We start from the raw sequence: 24,013 nt of genomic DNA on the forward strand, positions 1-24,013 counted from the left end.
AGCCGCCTTTGGCCCTAGGAGCGGCCTGGATCTTAGAGCCCTCGGACTCGGGTGTATTGCTGGCGCCCGGCACTAGCCAGCCTCCCTCGCTCTGCTGAGTGACCCACTCACCAGGGTTCCCACCAGGCTGTCCTGGAATATAAACAGTGTGTGGCATAGAAAGACGTAGTGAGTGGCTCCTCCTATCTACCTGCCCAAACACCCATCCGAGGTAGACCTTCCCTTCTCCACACCTCCCCCAGAGCGGGTGACCTGACTTTCGGGATTCCGGACCAGTTAATAAATATCCTTACTCCAACCTGCCTGGTAGGATGGGGCACATAACTACCCACGCTTCTGGCCTTCACTTTCTCTCTTGGTAAGAAAAGCCCGACTGGGCCCCAGCCCCGCGTGTGACAAAAGAAGCCACAGCCCAGGAGACAGTCAGAGTCTCAGTTCCTGCGCTCAGAGCCCGAGCAAGCCGCAGTCCTAAGCCAGAGGAAGCTGGGCGGGTTCGGAAGCGGGGAAACTACAGCGCCTTCCCGGCCTGGGCAACTTCTACAGGTTGTGAGGTTGGCAATCTGGGTGGGAGGTCCCTCCCTGACTAGGCCTTGGAACCCTACACCCAAAAAAAATATTTGCGAAGAGAGAGGAAAGGCACCCCGGTTTTCCGACCGCGCCCCCACTCCTCCAGGCCCAAACTGGAAGGCAAATACTTACTTAGCCTCGGAACCAGGTACTAGCAAATACTCGGCAATACTGATGTCTTGTTTTTTTTGCTCTGTCCTGACCGCAACGCTGTAGCCAATTTAGATATGCTATAAATTTAAGAGGTTGCTATGGCCACAGCGCGCCCATTGGCCGCCCGGCACCCTACGTGCCGCACCACGTCACCAAATCTGAATAAGGATGCGCGAATTAGGCGGCGGCCAGACAAAGATGAGGATCCGGACCGCTTGAAAGTGGGGGAAAGTGCCGGCGCCTCCGCCAACCGGGAAAGCCGCTCGCCAGCGCCGAAGCCAGCAGCCGCCTAGGACACCAGCTCTAGGCTGAAGCAAGCGCCCGGGCGCGACCCGTGACATGAGACTGTGACCGCCGCCGCCCTCCACGCCACTCTGGGCAGTGCAGCTCCAGGCCGGAGAGCGTCGGAGGACTTGAACCCGCAAAGTCTTAGTTGATCCATACCGGACTCGCCCCTGCCGAGGCCTCAAACCAGGGAGACTGAAAGCCACCGCAGCCGGGACCGGGAGGCCCTAAGGGCCCAGGGGTCCCAAGGAGACGAGGCGGCCCGAGCCGCCCGGGGAGCGCGGCTATGATGGTGCACTGTGCCGGCTGTGAGCGGCCGATCCTCGACCGCTTTCTGCTGAACGTGCTGGACCGCGCGTGGCATATTAAATGTGTTCAATGCTGCGAGTGCAAAACCAACCTCTCGGAGAAGTGCTTCTCCCGGGAGGGCAAGCTGTACTGTAAAAACGACTTCTTCAGGTAAGAGGCCCCGCCGCGCCCTGCTGCCTGCCACTGGCTGGCCGGAGCTCCACCCGGGCACCTCGGGAATTAGGAGACCAGGAGACCCACCCCAGCTTAGAGGGGAGGCAGATAGGCCTCTGCCCTCTTCACGCCCTGTCGTGGGCTCCTCGTGAGAAGCTAAGGCGAGGAAAGAGGACGCTGCTTAGCTGCCTCACCTTGGGTCTACCAGACAGCAGAGAGTCTCTCGGCCCTTTCCCCACACCTGAGTCCCCGGGACAGAAGCTTCAGGACGCACATTCCCAGATCCCAAAGGTACTCCAGGAGTTCTGAGCAGTGGGGGCTTCTGGTCCCAATAGTAACCCTGAGCCCAGAGGGTAATCTGACGACGAACAGAAACTTTCCAGTTCCAAAGGGCCCAGGCAGGAAGGGCTCTTCTAGAGGTGAGGGACCGAGGACCTTCCCTTGCCCCCCACCCCCACCCCGATCCATTTTCTCCCTAATTGGAAAGGTACTGAAGAAATGGAGGCTGAGAATCAGGAGGTCTGTTCTGCGATGTGTCAACCTCCCTTCCCAAATCCATAGCACACGCAGACCGGGACCCAGTGCCTCTGTGGGCCTCAGTTTCCCCAGATGGGAAATGCTAAGGAGCAGCCTTGAAACCTGTAGTGTTTTCGATGGTTGCTCTTTCTGCGCCCTGACAGGCTTTGTGAGTCTGAATTCCAGGCACCGAGGGGGCGTGATTAGCCGCCTGCCCCAGTGGCTGGGCACTTGGGAATTTGAATAGGAGAAAATGTCAGCCGCGCCTTTACACGTGTAAACTCCCCGGCCCCGGAGGCCCTGGCGCCCCTAATGTGGCATGCTTGCGAAGCACCTAATGATTTTTGATAAGGTGTATATAGCCAATTATGCTGCCGGATAAGGCCAAAAGTGACTTATGGTCTCTAATGCCCTCACTACATCAATGTCACCCAAATTCACTCTGTTTAGAGACATGGGTATGAGAGGATGGGGGGGTCCCCCCAAGGTACTGAGCACTCTTCTTACTCCCCACACAACCTGTACCCCTTCTTGTACTTATTGTGTGTGTGGGGGGGGGTACTTTCTCCCACAGTCCAAGGAAGAAAGAAAGGAGATTGGTTCAGAGGCAAGGGAAAGAGGGCTTTGGAGTGATCCCAGGTCCCAGCTGAGGACTTAAGAGAAGCTTCTGTCCCTATTCTCCTGCCCTCTGCCGCCTGCCAGGGCCAGAGATGGGGGAGGAGGTTGTGTGTACAGAAACTGACTTCCTGTTTCCAGAACTTACTCCTCTGAGAGCCTCTTATCTCCAGCTCCTGCAAGGGGGGGGGGGGTGTCCAGCAGGTCTAGCAGGTAGCACCAGAAGCCAGAGGAAGGTTATGGCATTCATTTCTGCTTGGATCCTCCACCCTGCTGCTAGAGACAGACAGTAGTGGTCCTATCTGGGACATCCCCTTCCCAATTCAGAGGGCAAAGCTAAGAATGATGGAAACCTGGCCTACAGGTTTTAAATGCTTTATGGGCTCCTGAAAAAGCCAAGACATATTTGGTGGGGACCTGAAGGCAGGGGATGTATCTTGGGACACCCTGTCTCAAGGCTGCTCTCCCACCTCTTCTGGTCACAGCACCATAGACCTTAAATCAACACACTAAAAACAGGATGACCTGGCCCTAAACCAGTTCTGGAGAGCAGAATTAGGCTTCCATCTGACAGATATGGACATGGAGGTAGCTGGGAAACCACAGCGGGCAGGAAGAGGTTAGCACTGAAGATGATTTGGACACCAGGCCCACCTCCCCACCTCACAGTGACAGGCGCCTTGTATCCACAGGCGCTTTGGCACGAAGTGTGCAGGCTGCGCCCAAGGCATCTCTCCCAGTGACCTGGTGCGCAAGGCCCGGAGCAAAGTCTTCCACCTCAACTGTTTCACCTGCATGGTGTGTAACAAGCAGCTGTCCACCGGAGAGGAACTCTACGTGATCGACGAAAACAAGTTTGTGTGCAAGGACGACTACTTGAGCTCCTCCAGCCTCAAGGAAGGAAGCCTCAACTCAGGTATGGAGGCCTCTTTCCTTTCCCAGCTTTCCTCCTGAGGCAAACGGGCTCCAGCAACCAGCCCGCACTCTCAACCGTCACCCCGCGCCTGCTCTGGGCTATGCTGAATTCAGTCCAGGATTCATCTTTTGGGGACTGCTTCAGGGCTGGAGAGACAGAGCCGGTTCTACAGGAGAACCCTAAACCAGGCTCTTCTCCCGCCTTCCCCCAATTTAGAACTGGAAAAAAAATCCCCCTTCAGTGTCTTTTGAGGTCCTGGTAAATTTTAGCAGGACCAGCAGGTTTACCGCTATTTGGAAGAAGGCGAGACTGGGCGGGAGGAGGTGAGACGGTACAATGTGTCCCCACTCCCGAAGAAAAGGTTCTCCAGAGGGTGTGCCCCGCTTTCCCCGGGAGCTTCCAAATTTGGGGGGCTCGAGAAGACTCTTTCAAACCAAACCAGTCTGGGGGGAGTGGGTGGACGCCGATTCCGGGGGAGGGGTGTGACTGCTTGGGGCAGAGAGGTCTTCAGAAACGGGTTTGTGAAATGGAGACAGATCGCGCTGATGCCACTGTCCCCAATCCGTCCGCTCCGCAGTGTCATCCTGTACGGACCGCAGTTTGTCCCCGGACCTCCAGGACCCGTTACAGGACGACCCCAAAGAGACCGACAATTCGACCTCATCGGACAAGGAGACTGCTAACAACGAGAACGAGGAACAGAACTCCGGCACGAAGCGGCGCGGCCCGCGCACCACCATCAAAGCCAAGCAACTGGAGACTCTCAAGGCGGCCTTCGCGGCCACGCCCAAGCCCACGCGCCACATCCGTGAACAGCTGGCACAGGAAACTGGCCTCAACATGAGGGTCATTCAGGTACGGCCGGCGAGCCAACCCTCCCAACCAGCAGGCGTGCTCGGGTTGGGCAGCCTAGCCGTTGAACCCTCAGGGCCTGGCGTAGGGGGAAGTCCGTTACTGCGCCCTTTAGAAGAGGGGACTTTTGAGCTAAAAGACTGATACGGTCCCACTGTCGTGGCAATGTGATTTTTTTTTTTTTTTGGACGAGGTCTCCAGACCTCTCTGAATTTCATCCACCCCGTCACCCCACCCTGACCAGCTAATGACTTAAGCATCTCTAGCCTCCAGGACCCCTTCCTCTCCAAACACAGAAAGGGGCGATGTCCTCGCGCTCTAGCAAAGCGACAATCGGGGGGCCTGGCTCCGCAGCCGCGGGCGAGGGCCTGAAGGGGCAGGAGGCTTTTATAAAGCCGTCAGGCCGCGGGCAAGCCGAGGGCCAGGAAGCTGGAGCCTTTATGAGTCACCCCACGGGTCCGCGAAATCCTTCACCCTTGGCTGGTTTGCCGAAGCCCCTCTCCGCCCCTCCTGGACTAATCCGTCCCAGCCCTCGCCTCGGGGGAGTCGTGGTGTGCCCAAGGCGCTAGGACCCAGCAGGGCCAACCTCAGCAGGAGTGTGTTGGGGTGAGGGGTCACTCCTGACCCCAAGCTCACTGCCCTTTCTTTCGCCTCAGGTATGGTTTCAGAACCGAAGGTCCAAAGAACGCCGCATGAAACAGCTGAGCGCTCTGGGCGCACGGAGACACGCCTTCTTCCGGAGTCCGCGGCGCATGCGTCCCCTGGGCGGCCGCTTGGACGAGTCTGAGATGTTGGGGTCCACCCCGTACACTTACTACGGAGGTAAGGGGCGCTCTGCAACTCGGCCCGGGCTCACAGCTATTCTGGGCCTCCTAGCGTTTGGGGCCACAGTAGGGCAGTCTTTATTTTTCCCCACCCACGCCGGATATACACAAAGCCTTTCCTAGACAGACTCATTAGCATAGGCTACTCACCCACAGGTATCTCCTGAACAGGAACACCCACACAGGACACTTGAACTCACATACACACCCGCTCGCAATGAGAACTCAGTGAAACAACCAGACGTAAGGTCCACACAGGTGTGGTCCACTACGCTCAGGAGAGTCCTACAAACACACTTATACACACTTCCTCGGTCATACTGGGGCAGCGCCCGGAAACGCCAAGTACCTTTCGCCGCCCACTTGGCCTTACTTCCATTACCCACTGCCGGTAGCCTGGTGAGCTTAGGGAAGGCTGGAACTCCTTACCAGCTTGAGGCAGCGGAAAAGGGTTCTGCCTTCTCGAAACTGACTTCAAAGGTAGCAAGCAATTCTGCTCTGTTAGAGACACCCTGGATTCCGCGTGCGGAAGACTCAAACGCCTGTATGGATCTAGGGTCCACTCGGGTTCAAGTAAAAGGATTGGTCTAGAATGGGGCAGGGGGAGGTGATGCTCCGATCATCTCCGGGCCCATCTTTGGGTCTAGGGAGAACGACTCGTTGGTTTGCACAAACGACGTACCTGACGTCGTTAATAAACTCAAGCCCGCTTGCTCAAATCCTTTCTTCTCTGGCTCCCCAGGACTAGTGTCCTATCCCAGCACCCCATCTTCCTCCCAGCTCCTCCAGCCTGGCCTGCTCCCTGGGGGAGGTGAGGGGCTGCAAGACTGCCCGTTTGCTCTCCTCCGTGCGGAGAATTCACTGGTCCGAATTCCCAAGCCTTTCCGATCTGTGGAGTCACCGGGAGTCTCACCAATGGCACTGAGTTATTACTGGTCTGCTAGGGTCTCCAAACCCAGCTGGTGAGGCTAGCAGTGAATTCCTTATAAAACGTGGATTCGGGGACAATGCCCAGGGTGGAAAGGCGATGGAAGCCAGGCAACCCCGTAGAAAGAGGACCCCTGGTCGGACTTCCACGTGCGGAAGCCTGGGAAGTTTATCTGCAGACTAGGCCGAGGTTCCTGGAAATTGCTGGGGTGGGGGGCGGTGTGAACCGGTGATTTTAACATGGTAGCGGGGGTCCAGGTTGGGGGAGCCGGAACTGTACGGTGATGGGCGTGTCCTAGAACGTCTAATCTTTCCGCCTAGCTTGCCCTCCGCACAAAAAAATCTCAACCCGAAGCCCGGAGATAGTGGGGGCGGTACCCGCCTGGAAGCCTCTGCCGCAACCTGAGTAATTAATCAAGATTTTCAGGGGGACCAGCCCACCCCTAACCCATCCTGCCAACCCCTCTCTCTGAAGGCCTGCGGGACAGGGTGGGGGACAGAACACCAGAACCCCTTTTTTTCTCCGAAAACGGGACGGGGGGCGCAGGACTCCTCAGCCCCCAGCCCAGCAGCCCCGCCTAATCCGCACTGGGAGATGCCGGTGGCGGCGGCCGGTAGCGGGCGAGAAAGGGGCCGGGTGACGGGGCCCGCGGCTCCCCGTGGGAGCTCGGACAAAGCCCCAGCTGCGGCTTTTGTGCCCTTTTCAGACAGCGTTTGTTCCAATTACCTCCGGCCCGGCCGCCATATGGGCGGAGGCGGCGCGCACGGCTCCAGGGCCGCGGCCTTCCCTGCTTAGCGCGATCCCTTTCCGTTCCTTTGAGTGCCCCCAAATTCGTATCTCTCAACCTCCCAAACTTTTGAGCAGAATGGAATTGAGATTTTTCAAAAAGTAATTGGCGGCCGTTTTAGCTGTTATCTAAACTGCCTCCACTCCAAGCAGGTCTCCAGGCAACCCCACCCCCACCCCCGATTTGGATAGATTTCAGATTTCGGTAAAGGAAAAAAAAAGTGGGTGACCTGGACATCCAGAACTCGACTGTACAATCGGACCACGGGACGGAACAAGGGGAGTGGAGTTCCAGAAGAAACCCTGGCCTCGGAGAGGCCGGTTTTCCCGCTGTTGCTGTTCAAAGCGGGCACTGCCCCCCCATAGGCTTAAGGCACTCCTTTTGTCGGGGTCCTGCACCCCAATCCAGGAGGGGGCATCTGGAGTGGGGGCAAATAGTATTAGCAGAAGCAATTTCTTGTGGCGGTTTGAGCTCCTGACCCTTGAGTCCTGAATCCCTGAATTTGTGGGAAGAATGTTCGTTTATTTGCGTCAACTCTTCCAAAGGTCTTTGTCCCCAAATACTTCAAAATAACTTGGGCGTCTAGAAAGCTCCTCTGGTTAGAGAGTGGAGCCCTGAGGCACCCTCGCCCCCCAGGAACCCGCAAGTGGTCCTGAACTGGGGTCCCCTCTCCTAGTCGCTGAGCTTGGCTTTCTCCGATCTGGTCTCCACTGGGAGGAGAGCAGAAGACGCCGAGGCTGCCCCTGGCTCTGCGTCCTGCTCGCCCCGGGTCAAGGCCTCCTGCCCGCCGCCTTTTTGAGCTTTGGCAGCTGACCTGGTCCCGCTTCTCCCTCTGGGGCCGCGTTCCGGGTCAGAACCCCTTTGGTGTTTAGAGCTGCGGCAGCCACTTTGTTCCCGCGTTCCTCTCCAAGTCTTGCAGCCATTATTATTATTATTATTATTATTATTATTATTATTATTATTATTATTATTATTATCTTATTATTTGTTTGTTTGCTTGTTTGTTTGTTTTTCTGTTTTTCTGTCTCTCTCTTCCTGTCCTTGCGCTGTCTCACCTCAGTGGAATTGGCTGTTGGGGTGCGGTGGCACGTCTGGGGCTGCCGATCTTTGTCTCCATGTTCATCCCTCCATCCCTCACTAAGTCTTCCTTTGGCTCCGCACCTCTGACCCCTGCAGGCTCTCTCCCTATCTCCGCGTGTTTGGAAACCTGCTATTCCCTCCCTCGCTGCCTATGTCCCTCATTGCTCCCTGTCCTTGTAAGTTCTAATGCTTCGGCTGACCTTTGCGTATTTCTCTCTGCCTCTTCTCCAGCCTTACTCCTGGCCCTCCTCGGCCTTTCGTCCCCAGGGTCTCGGGCTTCCTTCCTGGGCCTCTGAGGGCCTCCTTAGGTCTAACCTAGGGCCAGTGGCATGCTTTCCTGCGCCTTCCGCATATTTGTATCCACAGGCCTATACATGTGCCATGGCCTTCGCCCCCTCGGGTCACCTCTCCCAGGTCCCTGAATCCCTGTCGGTCTTAGCAGTTTGTCCTCACACCACGTCTTATCCCTTGTCCCTCCCGCAGACTACCAAAGCGACTACTACACCCCAGGAGGCAATTACGACTTCTTCGCTCACGGCCCGCCATCGCAGGCTCAGTCACCGGCCGACTCAAGCTTCCTGGCAGCGTCGGGACCCGGCTCGACGCCGCTGGGCGCGCTGGAACCGCCACTGGCCGGGCCACACGGTGCGGACAACCCCAGGTTCACCGACATGATCTCGCACCCGGACACGCCTAGCCCGGAGCCTGGTCTGCCCGGAGCGCTGCACCCGATGCCGGGAGAGGTGTTCAGCGGCGGGCCCAGCCCGCCCTTCCCCATGAGCGGCACCAGCGGCTACACCGGACCCCTGTCGCACCCCAACCCCGAGCTCAACGAGGCGGCCGTCTGGTAAGGCCAAGGGGCCGGGCCGCCCCCGTCATCGAGCCCTGAACGCTTCCTGGGTCACTCTCAAGAGTCCTCTTTTGGATTCGCACCCACCCGGCAACTCGCATCTCCACCCTTCAGAGCTTCGGCGCGCGACTGCGCAATTTCTTGGGACCAAAGTCAATATTCTGGAGGGTCGAGATTCCAAGCACACCTTAGACGCCCGCGGGACCCCCGCCCACATCACCTCTTTGAACTAAGAGGGGATTGGGACCAAGGAGAGGAGACCGTGGCGCGACCCCTCCCTGCAAGCCGAGGCCATTGTGAAATCTTATTTCCCACTCTTTCTCTTAAAAAAAAAAAAAAAGGTAATAAAGAGAGAGATTGAAAGGGAGAGGGGAGAGAAAGAAGAGGAAAGCCTCAGCCGGAGAAGAAAAATAGACGACCGCTGGTGAATGGTGGCTTTGCGGGAAGACAAATCCACCTGCGAGTTGGCGCCCCCTGGTGGCGAATCTTGAGGCTCAAGGTCAGTTTGTCTAGGAAACTGCGCGGTCAGGACTGGGCCAGCCTGGGCCCAACTCCCCCGCTCCTCCATACTTTGAGCCTGAGGGCTGGGCAGGATTCGAACCCTCCGACCCCTGCTCTGTCCCTGAGCCGGGCGCCAAGTCGCTGGGATCACTCTCCCTGCCCGGGGCCTGGAGGCTGGGCCATCAGGACAAACTATACTTTTTTGGAAGTCGGACGCTCCTAGTTTCCTTATTTTGTATAAAGAAGAAACAAATAAAGTATGTTTTTGTGTTTACTGTTTATTTATTGTACTCTAGTTATCTGGGTCTGGACATTTTTATATTTTTAAGAGGAGGGTGGGGCAGAGTGGGGAAGGGGAGTCAGAAAGAGGTTTACCAAAAAAGCACACAAAAAAAAAAAACCCACAAAAAAAACAAAATAACAAAAAGTCAACTTTTTAAAAAAAAAGAAAGATTAATAAAAAAAAATCTTTTCTCCCTCAGCTCTGCGTGGTCCTTTTATTTTATTTTATTTTTATTTATTTATTTTTTTATCTAGTATCTTGAGAGTCAGGGTAGGTGTCCCAACATTACATCTTGACAGGCATAAGGGCCGGGTCCCCATGCACCAGGGCAGTGAGAACCCCTTTCATAGAGGTCACCTAAGACCATCAGAAAACACAGATATTTACTTTAGGATTCATAACCATACCAAACTTACAGCTAGGAAGTAGCAACGAAAGCAATGTCGTGACTGGAGTCCCTGAGACATGAGGAAGAGGCGCAGCGTTAGGAAGGTTGACAACCACCGCTCTAGGGGCATTAGTTTGGGTTTTGGTTTCTTTTCTTTTAATGATTTGTTTATTTTTATTTTATGTGAATTGATGTTTCGTCTGCACATATGTCTATGTATGTCTGTGTGAGGGTGTCAGATCCCCTGCGACCGAAGTTACAGACGGTTGTGAGCCGCCATGTGGGTGCTGGGAACTGAACCTGGGTCCTCTGGAAGAGCAGTCAGTGCTCCTAATTGCTGAGTCCCTGGTGGTTTCTTTTTTAATTTTGTTCTTGTGTGTGTGCCATGATGTGTGTGCAGAGGTCAGAGGACAACATGTTGGGAGTCAGCTGTCTCCTTTCACCATGTGGGTCCCTACGCTAGAACTCTGGCAGCAAGCGGCTCTACCAGATGAGCCTTCCCGCTGGCCCCACTTTGTGCGTTTCTGTGGTGAAGGATGTTCTCTCCTGCTTTGATTTAGTCACAAGCCAGTCTAGCACGTAGTAGGCCTTCGGGATGACTGAGGAATGAACACGCTGGTGTGCACCTCCAGTCCCAATGTTCGCAAAACTGAAGCAGGAGGTGTAGGTTCTAGGCCAGCCTGCGCTGCATAGTGAGACCTTAGAGAGGGAGGGGATAGGGTGGGATTCTAGCTTCAACCCCATTTATATTGAATATAATCCCAGGCAGCTGTAAACAACAGCAGAAAAGGGTACAGTCGTACGGCAGACAGCAGCAGGCACAGTTGTCTGTGAAGCTGCTATGAAGGGCCGTGGGGAGTGGCCTGTGATTCTCCAAGTCTCCTGAAGCACCTCCTGCCTTCAGAAAAAAAGACTAGCTAGAAAGAGCTGGCTAGGACTTTTGTTGTTATTTTGTTTGGGGGTACCTCAGAGTCTTGCTATGTAACCCAGGCTAGCCTCGAACCTGTGGCAAGACCTCCCTAGCACAGAGATTACAGGCGTGCCCCGCTCCAGCTGATGTGTGTGGTGCTGGGGATCGAACCCATGACTTCATGCATCTGCCCACTGACTGCATATCAAGCCCCTGAATGTGACTTAGGAGGGCTTAGGCCACACCTCAAAACAAGCACCTCACTCCTTTCTACCTCCGTTTCCCAACTTGAAAAAGTTGCTGTCAGAGAGACTGCTTCTTTCGCTCCCTTCCAACTTGGGTCTGACAGAAAGACCAGAAAGACAGAAACGGTATGAAAATGAATGGCCGTGCCCTGCCTTTGGGTCCCTTGTCCTTCAAGCTCAGATGAGGGAGTTGTCCATTTTAACATTGGTGAGGTGGGGGTGGGGGCGAATAGGCAATGGGCAGAATGAGCTATCTTGAAATGGGCACAATGACAGGAACCTGTTCGGTTGTCCTTGCGGTCATTGGAAGTTTCCCGCAAGACGGCCAGCTTTCTCACCCCCTTTGCCCACAGCACTCGGGTCTTCATTAGAGCTAGCTGCTCACTGTGGAGAATTTAGAGAGTTCAGATCAACAAAAGGCATTACCCCATTACCCAGAATGCCAGGCACTGTGGCGAGCTGGGCCTGCGTGTTCTCTCAGCCTTTTCCCTCTTTCTTTTGAAACCCAGGGCTGTGTCCAGTGAATAGCCATGGAGTCGCGGGCTGGCTCAGAACATCCTCCAGGTTCGTGAATACATGCTAGACCAATGGTTCTCAACCTGTGGGCCATGACTCCTTGGAGGTCCCATATCAAATATCTATATTACGATTCATAACAGTAGCAAAATTACAGTTATGAAGTAGCAATGAAAATAATATTATGGCTGGGGGTCACCACAGCATGAGGAACTGTGTTAAAGGGTCGCAGCGTTGGAAGTTTGAGAACCACTGCTCTAGACAGAGCCACATTTAGTCTCTAGTTCCTTGGCCAGATAAACATCATAGTTTTGTGTGGGTTTTTGTTGTTTGGATTTTAAACAAACCTATCAGCGCTCGCCTAGTTCCTGCTGGTTCGCCAGCACTGGAATACACAGAATAAACACCCTCACAGCAACTTCTCGGCAAGGGTCCTAGAAGGTGTTGTTTGTCCCATCAGGATGCTGACAGAGGTTGAGGGACTTGCCCAAGGTCACACAGCTGGGGGGTGGCGGGGTGGGGGGGACACGACCTCAGTCCACACAGGTGTCAGGTTCTCTTTCTATTCCTCCAGGGTGTCCTGGCTGTGGTAAAATCTAGAGCACTGTGCTGGGGTGGCGTTAAAATAGCGGCCCCATCTCTCTGAGTTTTGTAAAGAAGCCTGTTTAAAATGGTACTGGAAGCTGGGGGTGGAGTGGGATCACTCCTTGCTTCTCTAAAGACAGGCTGTGACCGCAGCTGGGGATAGGGAAAGGGAGAGAAAAGAAGAAAGAATGTAAGAGGTAGGGAAGTGGTTGTGAGAAGAAGAGGGACAGGAGAGGAAAGAGGAGGGGACTCGAGGGGAGAGTGGGGCTCCTGTTGCTCAGGTACCCCAGCCACCAGTCCATATGGGAAGCACGGAGTTCCGTCTGTGGGGACAGCAGAGCTCACATTGGGACCACCCTCCTGTGATAGATACACACGTGTGCAAACACAGTACAGACATGTATGGGCCACACAGAGTCACACCTACCCTTGCAAACACAAGGACACCAACAGAAGCTTCATGCAGACAAGTGTTCAAGAGAACTCATTCCAGCCCCTTCAGAAGATACACGCTCCTGGAGGCACATGTGTGTGTGGTAGGACATGGAGACACACGCTCCTGAAGTCACATGTATGGTGGGACATGGAGACACACGGTCCTGAAGTCACATGTGCGGTGGGACATGGAGACACACGCTCCTGAAGTCACATGTGTGGCAGGACATGGAGACACACGCTCCTGGAGGCACATATATTATAGGACATGGAGACATATACATATTATAGGACATGTGCATGCATATACACACCCATGGCATGTGGCCATTCACACACATACATGAAGTGTCTAATCCATGTGGACACACACACTTCGTCCTTGTACATGAGTGCACAAATCCAAGGGGAGGGGACAGCTGAATAATGCAGTGACCCATCAAAATCTCAAAGGGGCTTCAGAAGCTTGCCCAGTGAGGGGGCTCTGGATCCCCGAAGTTCCTGCTCTACTGTGAAATGAACTCAGGGTGATTTCATCCAAGAAGTGTGATGGAGATTGAAGAGACAGATTCAGGGGATTAGTTCTTGTGTTTTTACCCCATTCCCAACACTCACACAACAAGTACACCCCCACCCACACATGTGCCCACATCCACAAGTACACACACACACACACCACCAACAACAACATGAACAACTTAAAAAGAAAGGTTCTCGGAAAAGGCTTATTTGGCCCAAACCACCCCCATTCTTATGAGTTGATTTTAGTTTCCCAGATGCCTTCAGGGTCCAGGACCACAGGAAGGAGAAACTCCACCCTCATCTGCCCCAAAATAGTGTCCTGTAGGTGCTGGTGGAGATCCAGGGACATCTGATGGAGCAAAGTCTGTGAATGGCTGGGTTGAGGGGGTGTTGGGGAAGGCCATTTGTCTCCTAGAACCCACGACTGATTTCTTGAAGTAGAACCAGAAGACACCTGCTAAAAAGTACGTGTTTTGGTCCCCAGCACCCATAGCCAAAGGCCTCACATTCATCAAGCTCCCCCCAGGTCCCTAGGAATCCCCAGACTTACTGGACTACAGTGTAATATTGTTCCAACTAGCGCCATAGCGCGTGTCATCCCCAGATGCTAGTCTCCTTCCAGATGGGCGTCACCACTCCCATTCTGCAGGAAGAGACCCAGATCCAGCAGGTGCAGTGAAGACCCTGAAGCCACACAACTGAGAGAGGCCAGAGTCAGCTCAGTCGAGAACTTGAGCCTTGAGAGTCTGTGTTGTCCCTGAGCCCAGGATGGGGCCCAGAACAAGCTACCGAGAGACTACATTGCAGGGTGTATAGATGGAGGATGCATGGATGGATGCATGAATGGATGCATGGACAGACAGATGGACAGTGGGATTGACAGATGGATGGATGGATGGATGGATGGATGGATGGATGGATGGATGGATGGAGAAAGACAGATGGGCAGAGGGATGAGTGGATGTGTGAAAAAATGCAGACAGAAGGACAGACAGATGGATGGATGGTCTATGGATGAGTGAATAGTGGAAGGAGAGTGGATGAATGAATGAATGAATGAATGAATGAATGAATGAATGAATGATGGATGGATGGATGCTAATAAATAGATGGACAGACAAAATTCAGCAGCAATAAAAAGGACTCTCAGCTGGACACGGTGGCACAAACATATAATCCCAGCTACTTGCACGCGGTTGCGGCTAATTGGGAAGCCGAGACTGGAAGATTGCAGGTTCAAGGCCAGCCTGTTCAAGATTCTGTTTCAAACACTAAAACAAACAAACAACACTCCTGGCAAGTAGCTCAGTACGGAGCACTTGCTTAGCCCACACAGGGCTCTGGGTTCCAGGCCCAGAGGGTGGGGTGGGGTGGGGTAGATTCTTGAAAGAGCCTTTGCCGGTAGAAATGTGACTAGTTTGTTTAAAGTCAGCCCCCTCCATGGTTCAGCACAGGTAACCAAAGTGACAAAGAGCGCAGGGAATCACCAAGGCCAAAGGACACAAGGACAATCCCTTCTCAACCCACCCCGTTCATTTCTCCCTCTTTACCACTTACCCTTTGCTCTTTTCATCCCATTGAGGTCTGTCAACATTCCGCTGCCTCTTCAGCACCTGAATTCAAAAATCAAGTTAAAGGGGCTGGAGAGATGGCTCAGGTTAAGAGTACCGGCTGCTCTTCCAGAGGACCTGGGTTCGGTTCCCAGAACCCACATGGAGTTTCACAACCATCAGTAACTCTGGCAGCAGGGGATCTGATGCCCTCTTCTGACCTCTGTTGGCAACTGTGCTCACAGGGCACACACACACACACACACACACACAGAGAGAGAGAGAGAGAGGCAGAGAAAAATAAAAACAGAAATTAATCTTTAATAAGAATTTCAAAAGTAGTGTAAGAATTTAATCCCAGCACTCAGTAGGCAGAAGCAGGCAAATCTTTGTAAGTTTGAGGCCAATCTGGTCTACAGAGTGAGTTCCAGGACAGCCAGGGCTACACAGGCAAACTCTGTTTCAAAACAAACAAACAGACAGACAAAAATAAATAAATAAATAAATAAACCAACCACCACAAAGAATTTTAAAAATACCTATAGGTAAGGAGGTGGACTAAGCTCTGGCTATGTCCCCAGCTTTGGAAAAAGAAGACATCTCTTGTCCCCCGGTGTCCTTAGAAACATGTGGACCCTGGAGAGTTAAACTCTGACCAAAGCTGGACATTGTTAGGCAATGTGAGCTCCAACTCCAGCATGCATGCAGTTCTGCCGCCCCTGTCCCCCATTCTGCCACAGGGAGCATTAGCGCTGACCCTGCCCCATCCTCAGGACTAATATTTAAAATGCAGAATGGCTGTGGAGGGCTCTGCTCTTCAGCCTTGTCATGCAGTAAAAACATATAAACAGAATAAATTCCCCCTCCAGCTCTGATGATGAGAGCACCGGGCTCCTGACTGGAATTTTAAGTCCCACCTCAGTCAGCGCGCCTCGCACAGCTGATTTATGTGAACCCGGGTGCTCCTCTGCATAATTCTCCTGCTCAGCCGAGTGGCCAGGTTCCCCTTCCTATGCCATTAGCGTTATTAACACCTGGGCAGCCGATCACTGCAAATGGGCCGTTACTGTGATGAACAGAAACGTCTCCAACCCTACATCCAGCCTGGCTCCAGCCATGTTCCAGACAGTTCTTCCTGCTTAATCTCAATCTGGGAGCCTGGTCTGTCTCCATCTGCCCACACCCCAGCCCTGGGCAATGGGATCCTGGGGACTTTGAAGGGGCACCCCTTGTCACATTACATGCCCATAATTTCCTGATGACGTAGAAAGTGGCGGCAGGGCTCTAATTATACATCTCTTCTCTTAAATACCTCTCAATTTTTCTATTATTTAAGGGTTATGCTATTATTTTTAAGAAAGAGAGTGTTAAGGGTGTTCAAGAGCTATAGCACACATGTTCAAGAGCTATAGCACATATGTGGTCAAGAGCTATAGCACACATGTGTTCAAGAGCTATGGCACATATGTGGTAGTAAGACTGATAACCTTCTCCTTCCACATGTGAGGATCAAATACAGAAAACGCCTTGAGATTTATTTATTTATTTATTTATTTATTATGTAGACAACATTCTGCCTCTATGTATGCTTGCAGGCCAGAAGAGGGCACCAGATCTCATTATAGATGGTTGTGAGCCACCATGTGGTTGCTGGGAATTGAACTCAGGACCTCTGGAAGAACAGCCAGTGTTCTTAACCTCTGGGCCATCTCTCCAGTCCCCAGAAACCGCCTTTACCCCCTGAGCCATCTCACACACATTCCAATTCCTTAATGTTTTAGAGAATCTTCCAGTAGGGGAATATTTGATAGCCCCCAGTGACTAGGGATGAAATCGAGGCCAAGGAAAGACAAGATTCTAAATTCTCATGAAGACTTTGCAATGGTTTTGGATCAGAAGCCAGATCAGCCAGTCACTTGCTGTTCAAAGTGTGGCCCAGAGAGGATCCAAAGCAAAGGCTTCAGGAGTTTGGGGGCACTGCAGACTCTGGGCTCCAGAGCCACTGTAGGCACACCCATTGAATGACATGTGCACACCCAGATACCGAATCCAAACCCCAAATGTCTCTTCCATTGGAGTAAAATTTTTCTGAGGTGAATTTTCCTGGTTCAGAAACAGCTGGGAGTTCAGATGGGAATCAAGCTCAGCAGGTAGAGAGTTCACAGAGCCCTGGCTTCCATTCCCAGCATTGTATAACCAGGCTTGGTGTGACACCCTGTCATCCCAACACTGAGCAGAAACAGGAGGATCAGGAGTTCAGGGTCATTCTCAGTTACACTGCAAGATTGAGGCTTGCCTGTCTCAAGAAAGGGAGCCAGGTGGTGGTGGTGCCCACCTTTAATCCCAGCACTGGGGAGGCAGAGGCAGGCAGATCTCTGTGAGTTCAAGGCCAGCCTGGTCTACATCCGGGGCTATGTAGAGAGACCCTGTCTCAGATAGATAGATAGATAGATAGATAGATAGATAGATAGATAGATAGATAGATAGATAGATGATAGATAGATAGATAGATAGATAGATAGATAGATAGATAGATAGATAGATGATAGATAGACAGACAGATTAGGTACATAGATAGGTATACAGACAGATATATGTCATTGTCAGGGTTAAACAAGGCCATGTGTATCACATTCTAATCACAGACCCTCCACGAAGGGACCCACGACCTGGACGCAATAATGACCTCCACGAGCCGCATCATGTGATTACTGCCATCTGTTCAACATCCTCATTTTGAGAAAATGCTTTGACTATTTTCCATCAAGGACTAGCCAGGTGGGGCAGCACACGCCTGTCATTCCAGCACTTCCGAGGCTGATGGAGGACAGAGGATATGGCTCAGTGGTAGAGTTCCTAGCATCCTCAAGGCTCTGGGTCTGATCTTACATTGGCAACAATCGATAAATATGTAAGTGTCAATTTGGTAGCTTCCGAGATCTTAAGTTTACCCAAATCCAGCTAATGGGGCCCTAGTAATCAGGAGCTTTCAAGAACTATCTCCTTTCTCTTCCGCTCCTCCATGGGGGTATTATAGAGTGGACATGGCCTATCCCATATACTTGCTTGTTGTGGAATATTATTTTAAGTAGGCAAAGACCTGTTACATTTGTTTCTGCTGCCTTTGTTTAAAATGTGTGTTTAATTGTGTAAAGATGTGCTACATTTGTTTCACCTTGCCTGACTAAGGCACCTGGTTGGTCTAATAAAAAGCTGAATGGCCAATAGCTAAGTAGGGGAGGAATAGATGGGATTGTCAGGCAGAGAGAATAAGTAGGAGGAGAAATCTAGGCTGGGGAGAAAAGAACAGGAGAAGAAAAAGAGAAAGCGGGAGAAGAGGGACATGCCCAGGGCAAAAAGCCAGGCAGCCACCAGGCAGTCACCAGGCAGCCAGACACTGGAGGAAGCAGGAAAGTAAGACATGCAAAAGGAAAGAAAAGTAAAAAGCACCAAGGCAAAAGGTAGATGAAGAGAAACAGGTTGATTTAAGTTAAAAGAGCTAGAAATGAGGCTAAGCTAGGTTGAGTGTTCATAACTAATAGTAAGTCTCTATGTCATGATTTGGGAGCTGGTTGGTGGACCAAGAGAAAGAAGGCTGGCACACTTATCCCTTTACTATTTGCCTATATATGTCATTTTGTGACTTTATTTATTTGTGTGATAAACAAGTGCCTGGGTTTCCTTTAAAAAGACAGACAACAGACAGACGCCCTGTGTTGAGAACCATGGTCTCCCTGGCTGATGCTGGGGCCACTGTCAGTTTCTGCTCCTAGTTCCAGATCTCACTGAGGATGGTATCTGCTTTACAAGATGTTTCGGATCCTTGACATTAAAGATCTGTATCATCCTGTGAAGCCTCTAGGCTGGTCTTAGGGCAACTGTGCTTCCACAGGTGAGATAAGCCTCCTCTGGGATGTCTCACTGCTCAATTTTCTGAGCCTTCTGGCTGTTTGGAGCAAAGCCCTGGTGTTGAAACTGTCCGAAGGCCTGCTTATGGAACACCCTGAGGGCTCAGCTTGGGAACTGGCTAGAAGTTACAAAGTAACCTTACCCATACTCCCTGTATCGAATTCACATGGTTGCCTATTTCTGGCAAATGATGCTTTCTTTCCGAAGCCTGTGGAGATTTGATCTATGGATGAGACAGCCAAAGACGCTTTGTAGGAGACTAAAACACAACTCAGTGATTGAGAGCACTGGCTGCTCTTGCAGAGGACCAGCACCCACGTGGCAGCTCACAACTGTCTGTAACTCCAGTTCCAAGGATCCAACACTCTCTTCTGGACTCCACAGGTACTGCATGTGCATCGTACACAGACGCATAGGCAGGCAAACACTCATAAACCCACAGCCTTTCAAAAGAATCTTTAGATGTTGGATGATGGACAAGCCCTTGGGAGACAATGTAGGCTGGAGGTGACATTGCGGGAATACATCTACCCAGAGGGATGTCCCTTAGGTGGCACACTGCACAGAACTGAGGGCATATCTGGTCTGTGACATTTCAATTTGGGACTGACTTTGGCACAGTTGTGCTGTGTTGTATATATCTGGGTCACTCACCGTCTCTGGTTACAGCTGGGAATCCTGGAGCCCTCCACCAGCCCCTCTAGCCTTCTCTTCATTCACTCGTTCATCCAAGTTCTCACCTGGGTCTGTGCACAGGGCAGTCCCCTGGAGGGGGATGCAGTCTGGACAGCTAGGTCGTTCTGCATGGTTTGAAGAACTGCGATCTCAGGGTTTGAAAGGCTGATGTGGGAACGGTGAATTCGAGGCTTCATTACATGGAGAGACCCCCACCTAAAAGGAGAGGGGAGGGCAGCGGAGATGTTACATGTTGGAGGGTGCTCTCTGTCCTGCCCCAGGGATGCTCGCTTTGGGTACCACAAAAACTCAACAAACAAGATCAACTAACTTTAAAATAAATTTTTGAAACGAAAGTGAACAAGCCAGCAACATTTTCCGCAGGGGAGAATCTGTGTGGCCTGAATCAGGGTAAGGGAAGCAGGGTCATTAGGCCAGGCCCCAGTTACAATGTTATATTTTTAGATTCATTTTTGCATTCTTTTACATTCTTATTCTGTTTTGATTTGTTTGTTTGCTTGCTTGTTGTTTTCTTTCTTTTCCAGATAGGGTTTCTCTGTATAGTCCTGGCTATCCGGGAACTCCTTCTGTAGACCAGGCTGGCCTCGAACTCAGAGATCAGCCTGCCTGTGCCTCCTGAGTGCTGGGATTAAAGGTGTGCGCCACCACCACCTGGCAGCTGTCAAGATCTTATCTCCAATTTTGCAGAAAAAGAAACTGAGACTCTGAGGGGTTCATCCAGCCACTAGTTGGGGTGAAATCATAAAGAAGTAGAGGCAGGATTTGAACCCAGGTCTTTCATCACTCAGCATGGCGTGTCTTCTACCTAACTCCCCATCTTGGAAGAATCCCCCAAACTACGCGACTCCAGCACAGCCTCAGTTTCCCTCCTGTGTAACATGAGGCTAAGTATCAAGCTCACCTCCAGGGACTGGAGACTGTACCAGGCCCAGTAAGGTCCCCATCCCTGTTACCCTCCGAGGAACAAGAGAGACCCCACTCTGATTGTAAAAGGAGCCACTTGGCCATTTGTTCTTCAAATACTGATTTTATTCTTTAGATCTTTTTGGTGGGGAAGGATTGGGGACGGCAATCAGTTTTCGGACTTAAGATAAAAAATCACAGGAAAGGGGCTGCTTGACTCTTTATAATTAATGGGGCGGCCTGTAATAGGATTCTCCTGCCCATGGCGCTCCCAGGAAACACCTTTTTACATAAGATATTGCCCACGCTGGAGTGGCAGTGGGTGATTTATGGGGTTCCCTGCTGCACAAAGCCTCTCCCGGGGTTGCCAACCGCTGGATTTATCAGGGAATTTGGAAGCGGGGCGCGCAGCCCGCCCATGACATTTTTGGTGGAATTTAAACAGCACAAACACTAGAGAAGGGAAAGGCAGGTAAGATGGGGGTTGGGGGAAGGGTCCATTTAGATCACAGGGACAGAGGAGGTGAGTCCCGGCTATGATTTATAGCCGGAGGGCCGAGGAAGATACAGGCAAGAAAATCTAGCTAGGAGTCTGCTCGTGGGTCTGGGTCCTCACTGAGTTGAGTTGGCCTGACTAGGGACCCAGCGGCTACTTGCCATTTCAGATCCTTCTGTGAGCAGGTCAAGCTTCTGCTGTGGGCCCACATATCCCTAGACGCAAGGGCTCCCGTGGGCAGGGGGCAACTCCACACTGTGTGCCGCCAACCACTCTAGCAGCCAAGGGTCCACTTTACCCTCCCATCAGGGGTTCTAAACCTAAGGAGGGCGTTCTACCATTTTGTTCCACTCAATGGTCAAGTTAGCTCAGGATGGAGAGGGAGCCGTAAATTGGGCATGGGACTGAGGGAGGCAGGCCGGGGACTGCGATCCTGTCTCGGGACCTTTGCATGTACAGCTACTGGGGCTCTTCCCCTCCCTCCCCTTTGTTGCTTTTGGGACTCAGCGCAAAATTTACCTTTTCTAAGCTGTGGGTGTGGCTCAGTGGTATGGCGCTTGCCTAGAATGTGTAAGGCTTGGCTTTGGTCCCTAGTGCTGTCAAAGGAAATCATAATAGCTTCCTCTATTATCTGGTAAAGACTCACTGATGTACTGATGAGTTACCCTATCTGAAAGTCGGGACTCCTTTAAATAGCCCATCCTAGAGCCGGGCAGTGGTGGCATACGCCTTTAATCCCAGCACTCGGGAGGCAGAGGCAGGCAGATCTTTGTGAGTTCGAGGCCAGCATGGTCTACAAGAGCTAGTTCCAGGACAGGAACCAAAAGCTATGGAGAAACCCTGTCTCGAAAATCAAAAAAAAAAAAAAAAAAAAATAGCCCATCCTAATAAAACGGCCTCTGTGGTTTCTCCAACACAATCTTTCCTGTCTTCCTCACCTCTCTTTAAAACCCCCATCAGTTACACATTGTGTGTGCGTGTGTGTGCATGTGGAAGCCAGAGGTTAACAACAGGTGCCATGTGCCATTTCTTCACGATGCTACCCCAGCTGAAAGGACCAAGCGGCTGCCACCTGACTCGGCCTTCTTCCTCCCTGCCCGCACCCACTCCCAGTGACAGCAGCCCCTTTGCCAGCCAAAGCTTGAGGAATGAGACAGAGGGTCTGGGCAAAACCCAGTAGCTGAAAAGAAGGGGCAGTGGGAGTCACAGCAAGGCTGGGGAGGGGGGTGCATGTGAGCAGGAACAAACACCCACAGATACAGCTTGTAGTGACCCTGTGCAGCCCCAGACGAATGCCCTCTGCCTCCAGCCCCCTCCCAGGCTCTGCTCTTGTAACAGAGACCCCAGAGGCTACAGAATCAGTGTCCACCCACAGAACCTGGCCCTGCCACAAGTCTGCCATGTCCCTGTTTCCTTTGTCCCCTGACTCTCTCCACTCTCCCAGCTTTCAGATGCCTTGGGCGTCAACCAGGGGGTCTGAATTGAGCTCAGAAACATGCATGTTATCCAGGTGGGTCAACAGTCCTCCGGGGCTACTATCTGTAGCTCCAGAGACCAGGCAAGGAGCAAACAGCAGCTGACAGGTCTCCCAGGAGGGGCAGTCACGGGGCTGAGGCCAAGCCAGGGCTGCCTGGGATCCCCAGCACCTGGACCGAAGACTGTCTCTGCCACTCGGGCATAGGGACAGGACAAGAAAAGAATATTGCCAGCCTGGACAGTCCTGGGAGGCTTCCAGCAGGAGGCAGACTTCATGCCAGGCTTGAAGGATATATGTGAGTCAGAAGCATAGAAAGCAAGGCAGGGAAGAAACACAGGCTGAGGAAGGGGAGCTTCTATACAGAAGCTGTGTGTCCCAGCCAAGCGGTTCAACTGTCCTGACTCAGTTTCCTCACCTGCCTGCAGATAGCAATTATCTGGATGGCATTGGTCATTATGGGACAAAATGGTCCAAAGCCCTGAGACACACGACAGGTCCATAGTTGCCCTCCTCCATCAGCCCTCCCCATCAGAGCACTGGGATGGCGGACAGCAAGAACGAGAGTGGCGTGGAATGTCTGCTCAGGTCGCCTTGGATACTTAGCAAGAATAAAGGTCTGAATGCATCCGGCTCCAGGACTCACAGCGCCAAGGTCTCTTTCCTGGCAGATTCACAGATTGTGGCCTGCCTGGTGGGGGATTCTTGGCATGTGAGGGCCAGGTCTGCGGTTCTGGAGGGAACACACAGGGCAGGCAGAAGATCTGAGAGTGGAGGACACTGCCGCCTGAATCCTGCCTTTGAGGAAGCAAGTGAGTCACAGTCTGTGGGCTGCAGGCCCTGAGAAGGAAGGACACTTGCCTGAGGTCACATAGCCCACACACCACCGGGAAATGAGTTTTACCCTGCGCTGTGACTCCCCCCCCCCCCATCCCAATAAGCTTTGTCACCTGGCAAACTGTGAGGGGAATCAGAAGACCTCATACAAAGACAGGTGTGTTCCAGACCGCTCTGGGGTCTCAGAACTCCCAGGTTGGGAGAGAGCAGAGGGGAATCCCAGGGTTGCAGGAACCCAAGATACCCTGAGCCTCCTTCCCCGTAGGAGACACTCTGCTGCCCCCTTGTGGCTTCAACGGAGTTGATGCCATCTTGTTTCCTAGGAAATTGTCTAGGGCTGAAGGCCTTGACCCACTGGGAAGGGGTGGGGGGGCACACAACACGACTCCTACCTCTCTCCCCTAGCCCTACTACCTTTAGTACTCAGGCTGACGTATCCTAGTAACAATGAGAAGTACAGTCTGCACCTAGCTGGGTCACATACCAGCTTCGTGACCTTGGGGCATTATGACACTTTACACACACACACACACACACGCGCGCGCGCTCACAGATTGTGACTCCAAAGGGCCAGTGAGGGCCAAATCTGCAGTTCTGGGGGGAACACAGTGCAGGCAGACGATCTGAGAGAGTGGAGACATGGAGGAAGGAGGGGAGTCACACACACACTGTGACAGGGACTCGCTGGCAGGGCCTCTGTGACCGTCATGCAGAGAAGGACTCACAAGCTCTCGGAAAAGTTACCGGCAGTTAAGCAGATGACATCGTCTCCTCCAGGGAGGGACGTGTTTTAAGGCTTGGCGCAGCCACCCATGAGGTGATGAGGAGTCACTGTCTCATAACCTGCTTCAGTATTGTGTAGCTCGAGGGGTAAAAACACAGAAACTGTGGAAACCACACACTCAACTCAGGCAGCTTTATTCAGTGG

The 24,013-nt window shown here is 52.4% G+C and overlaps 1 protein-coding gene across 1 annotated transcript; it reads left to right on the forward strand.

Moving 5' to 3' along the window:
* Positions 1 to 929: 929 nt before the first annotated feature.
* On the forward strand, positions 930 to 9,640 carry Lhx5 (LIM homeobox 5). The gene is made up of 5 exons (XM_057765589.1): positions 930 to 1,464; positions 3,291 to 3,514; positions 4,092 to 4,369; positions 5,023 to 5,188; positions 8,469 to 9,640. Exons 1-5 carry the CDS (start codon positions 1,292 to 1,294, stop codon positions 8,834 to 8,836), a joined length of 1,209 nt encoding a protein of 402 aa, XP_057621572.1. The 5' UTR covers positions 930 to 1,291; the 3' UTR covers positions 8,837 to 9,640.
* Positions 9,641 to 24,013: the final 14,373 nt, after the last annotated feature.

The sequence above is a fragment of the Chionomys nivalis genome, chromosome 3 (genome assembly GCF_950005125.1).
Source record: "Chionomys nivalis chromosome 3, mChiNiv1.1, whole genome shotgun sequence".
In the NCBI taxonomy this organism is placed as follows: domain Eukaryota; kingdom Metazoa; phylum Chordata; class Mammalia; order Rodentia; family Cricetidae; genus Chionomys; species Chionomys nivalis.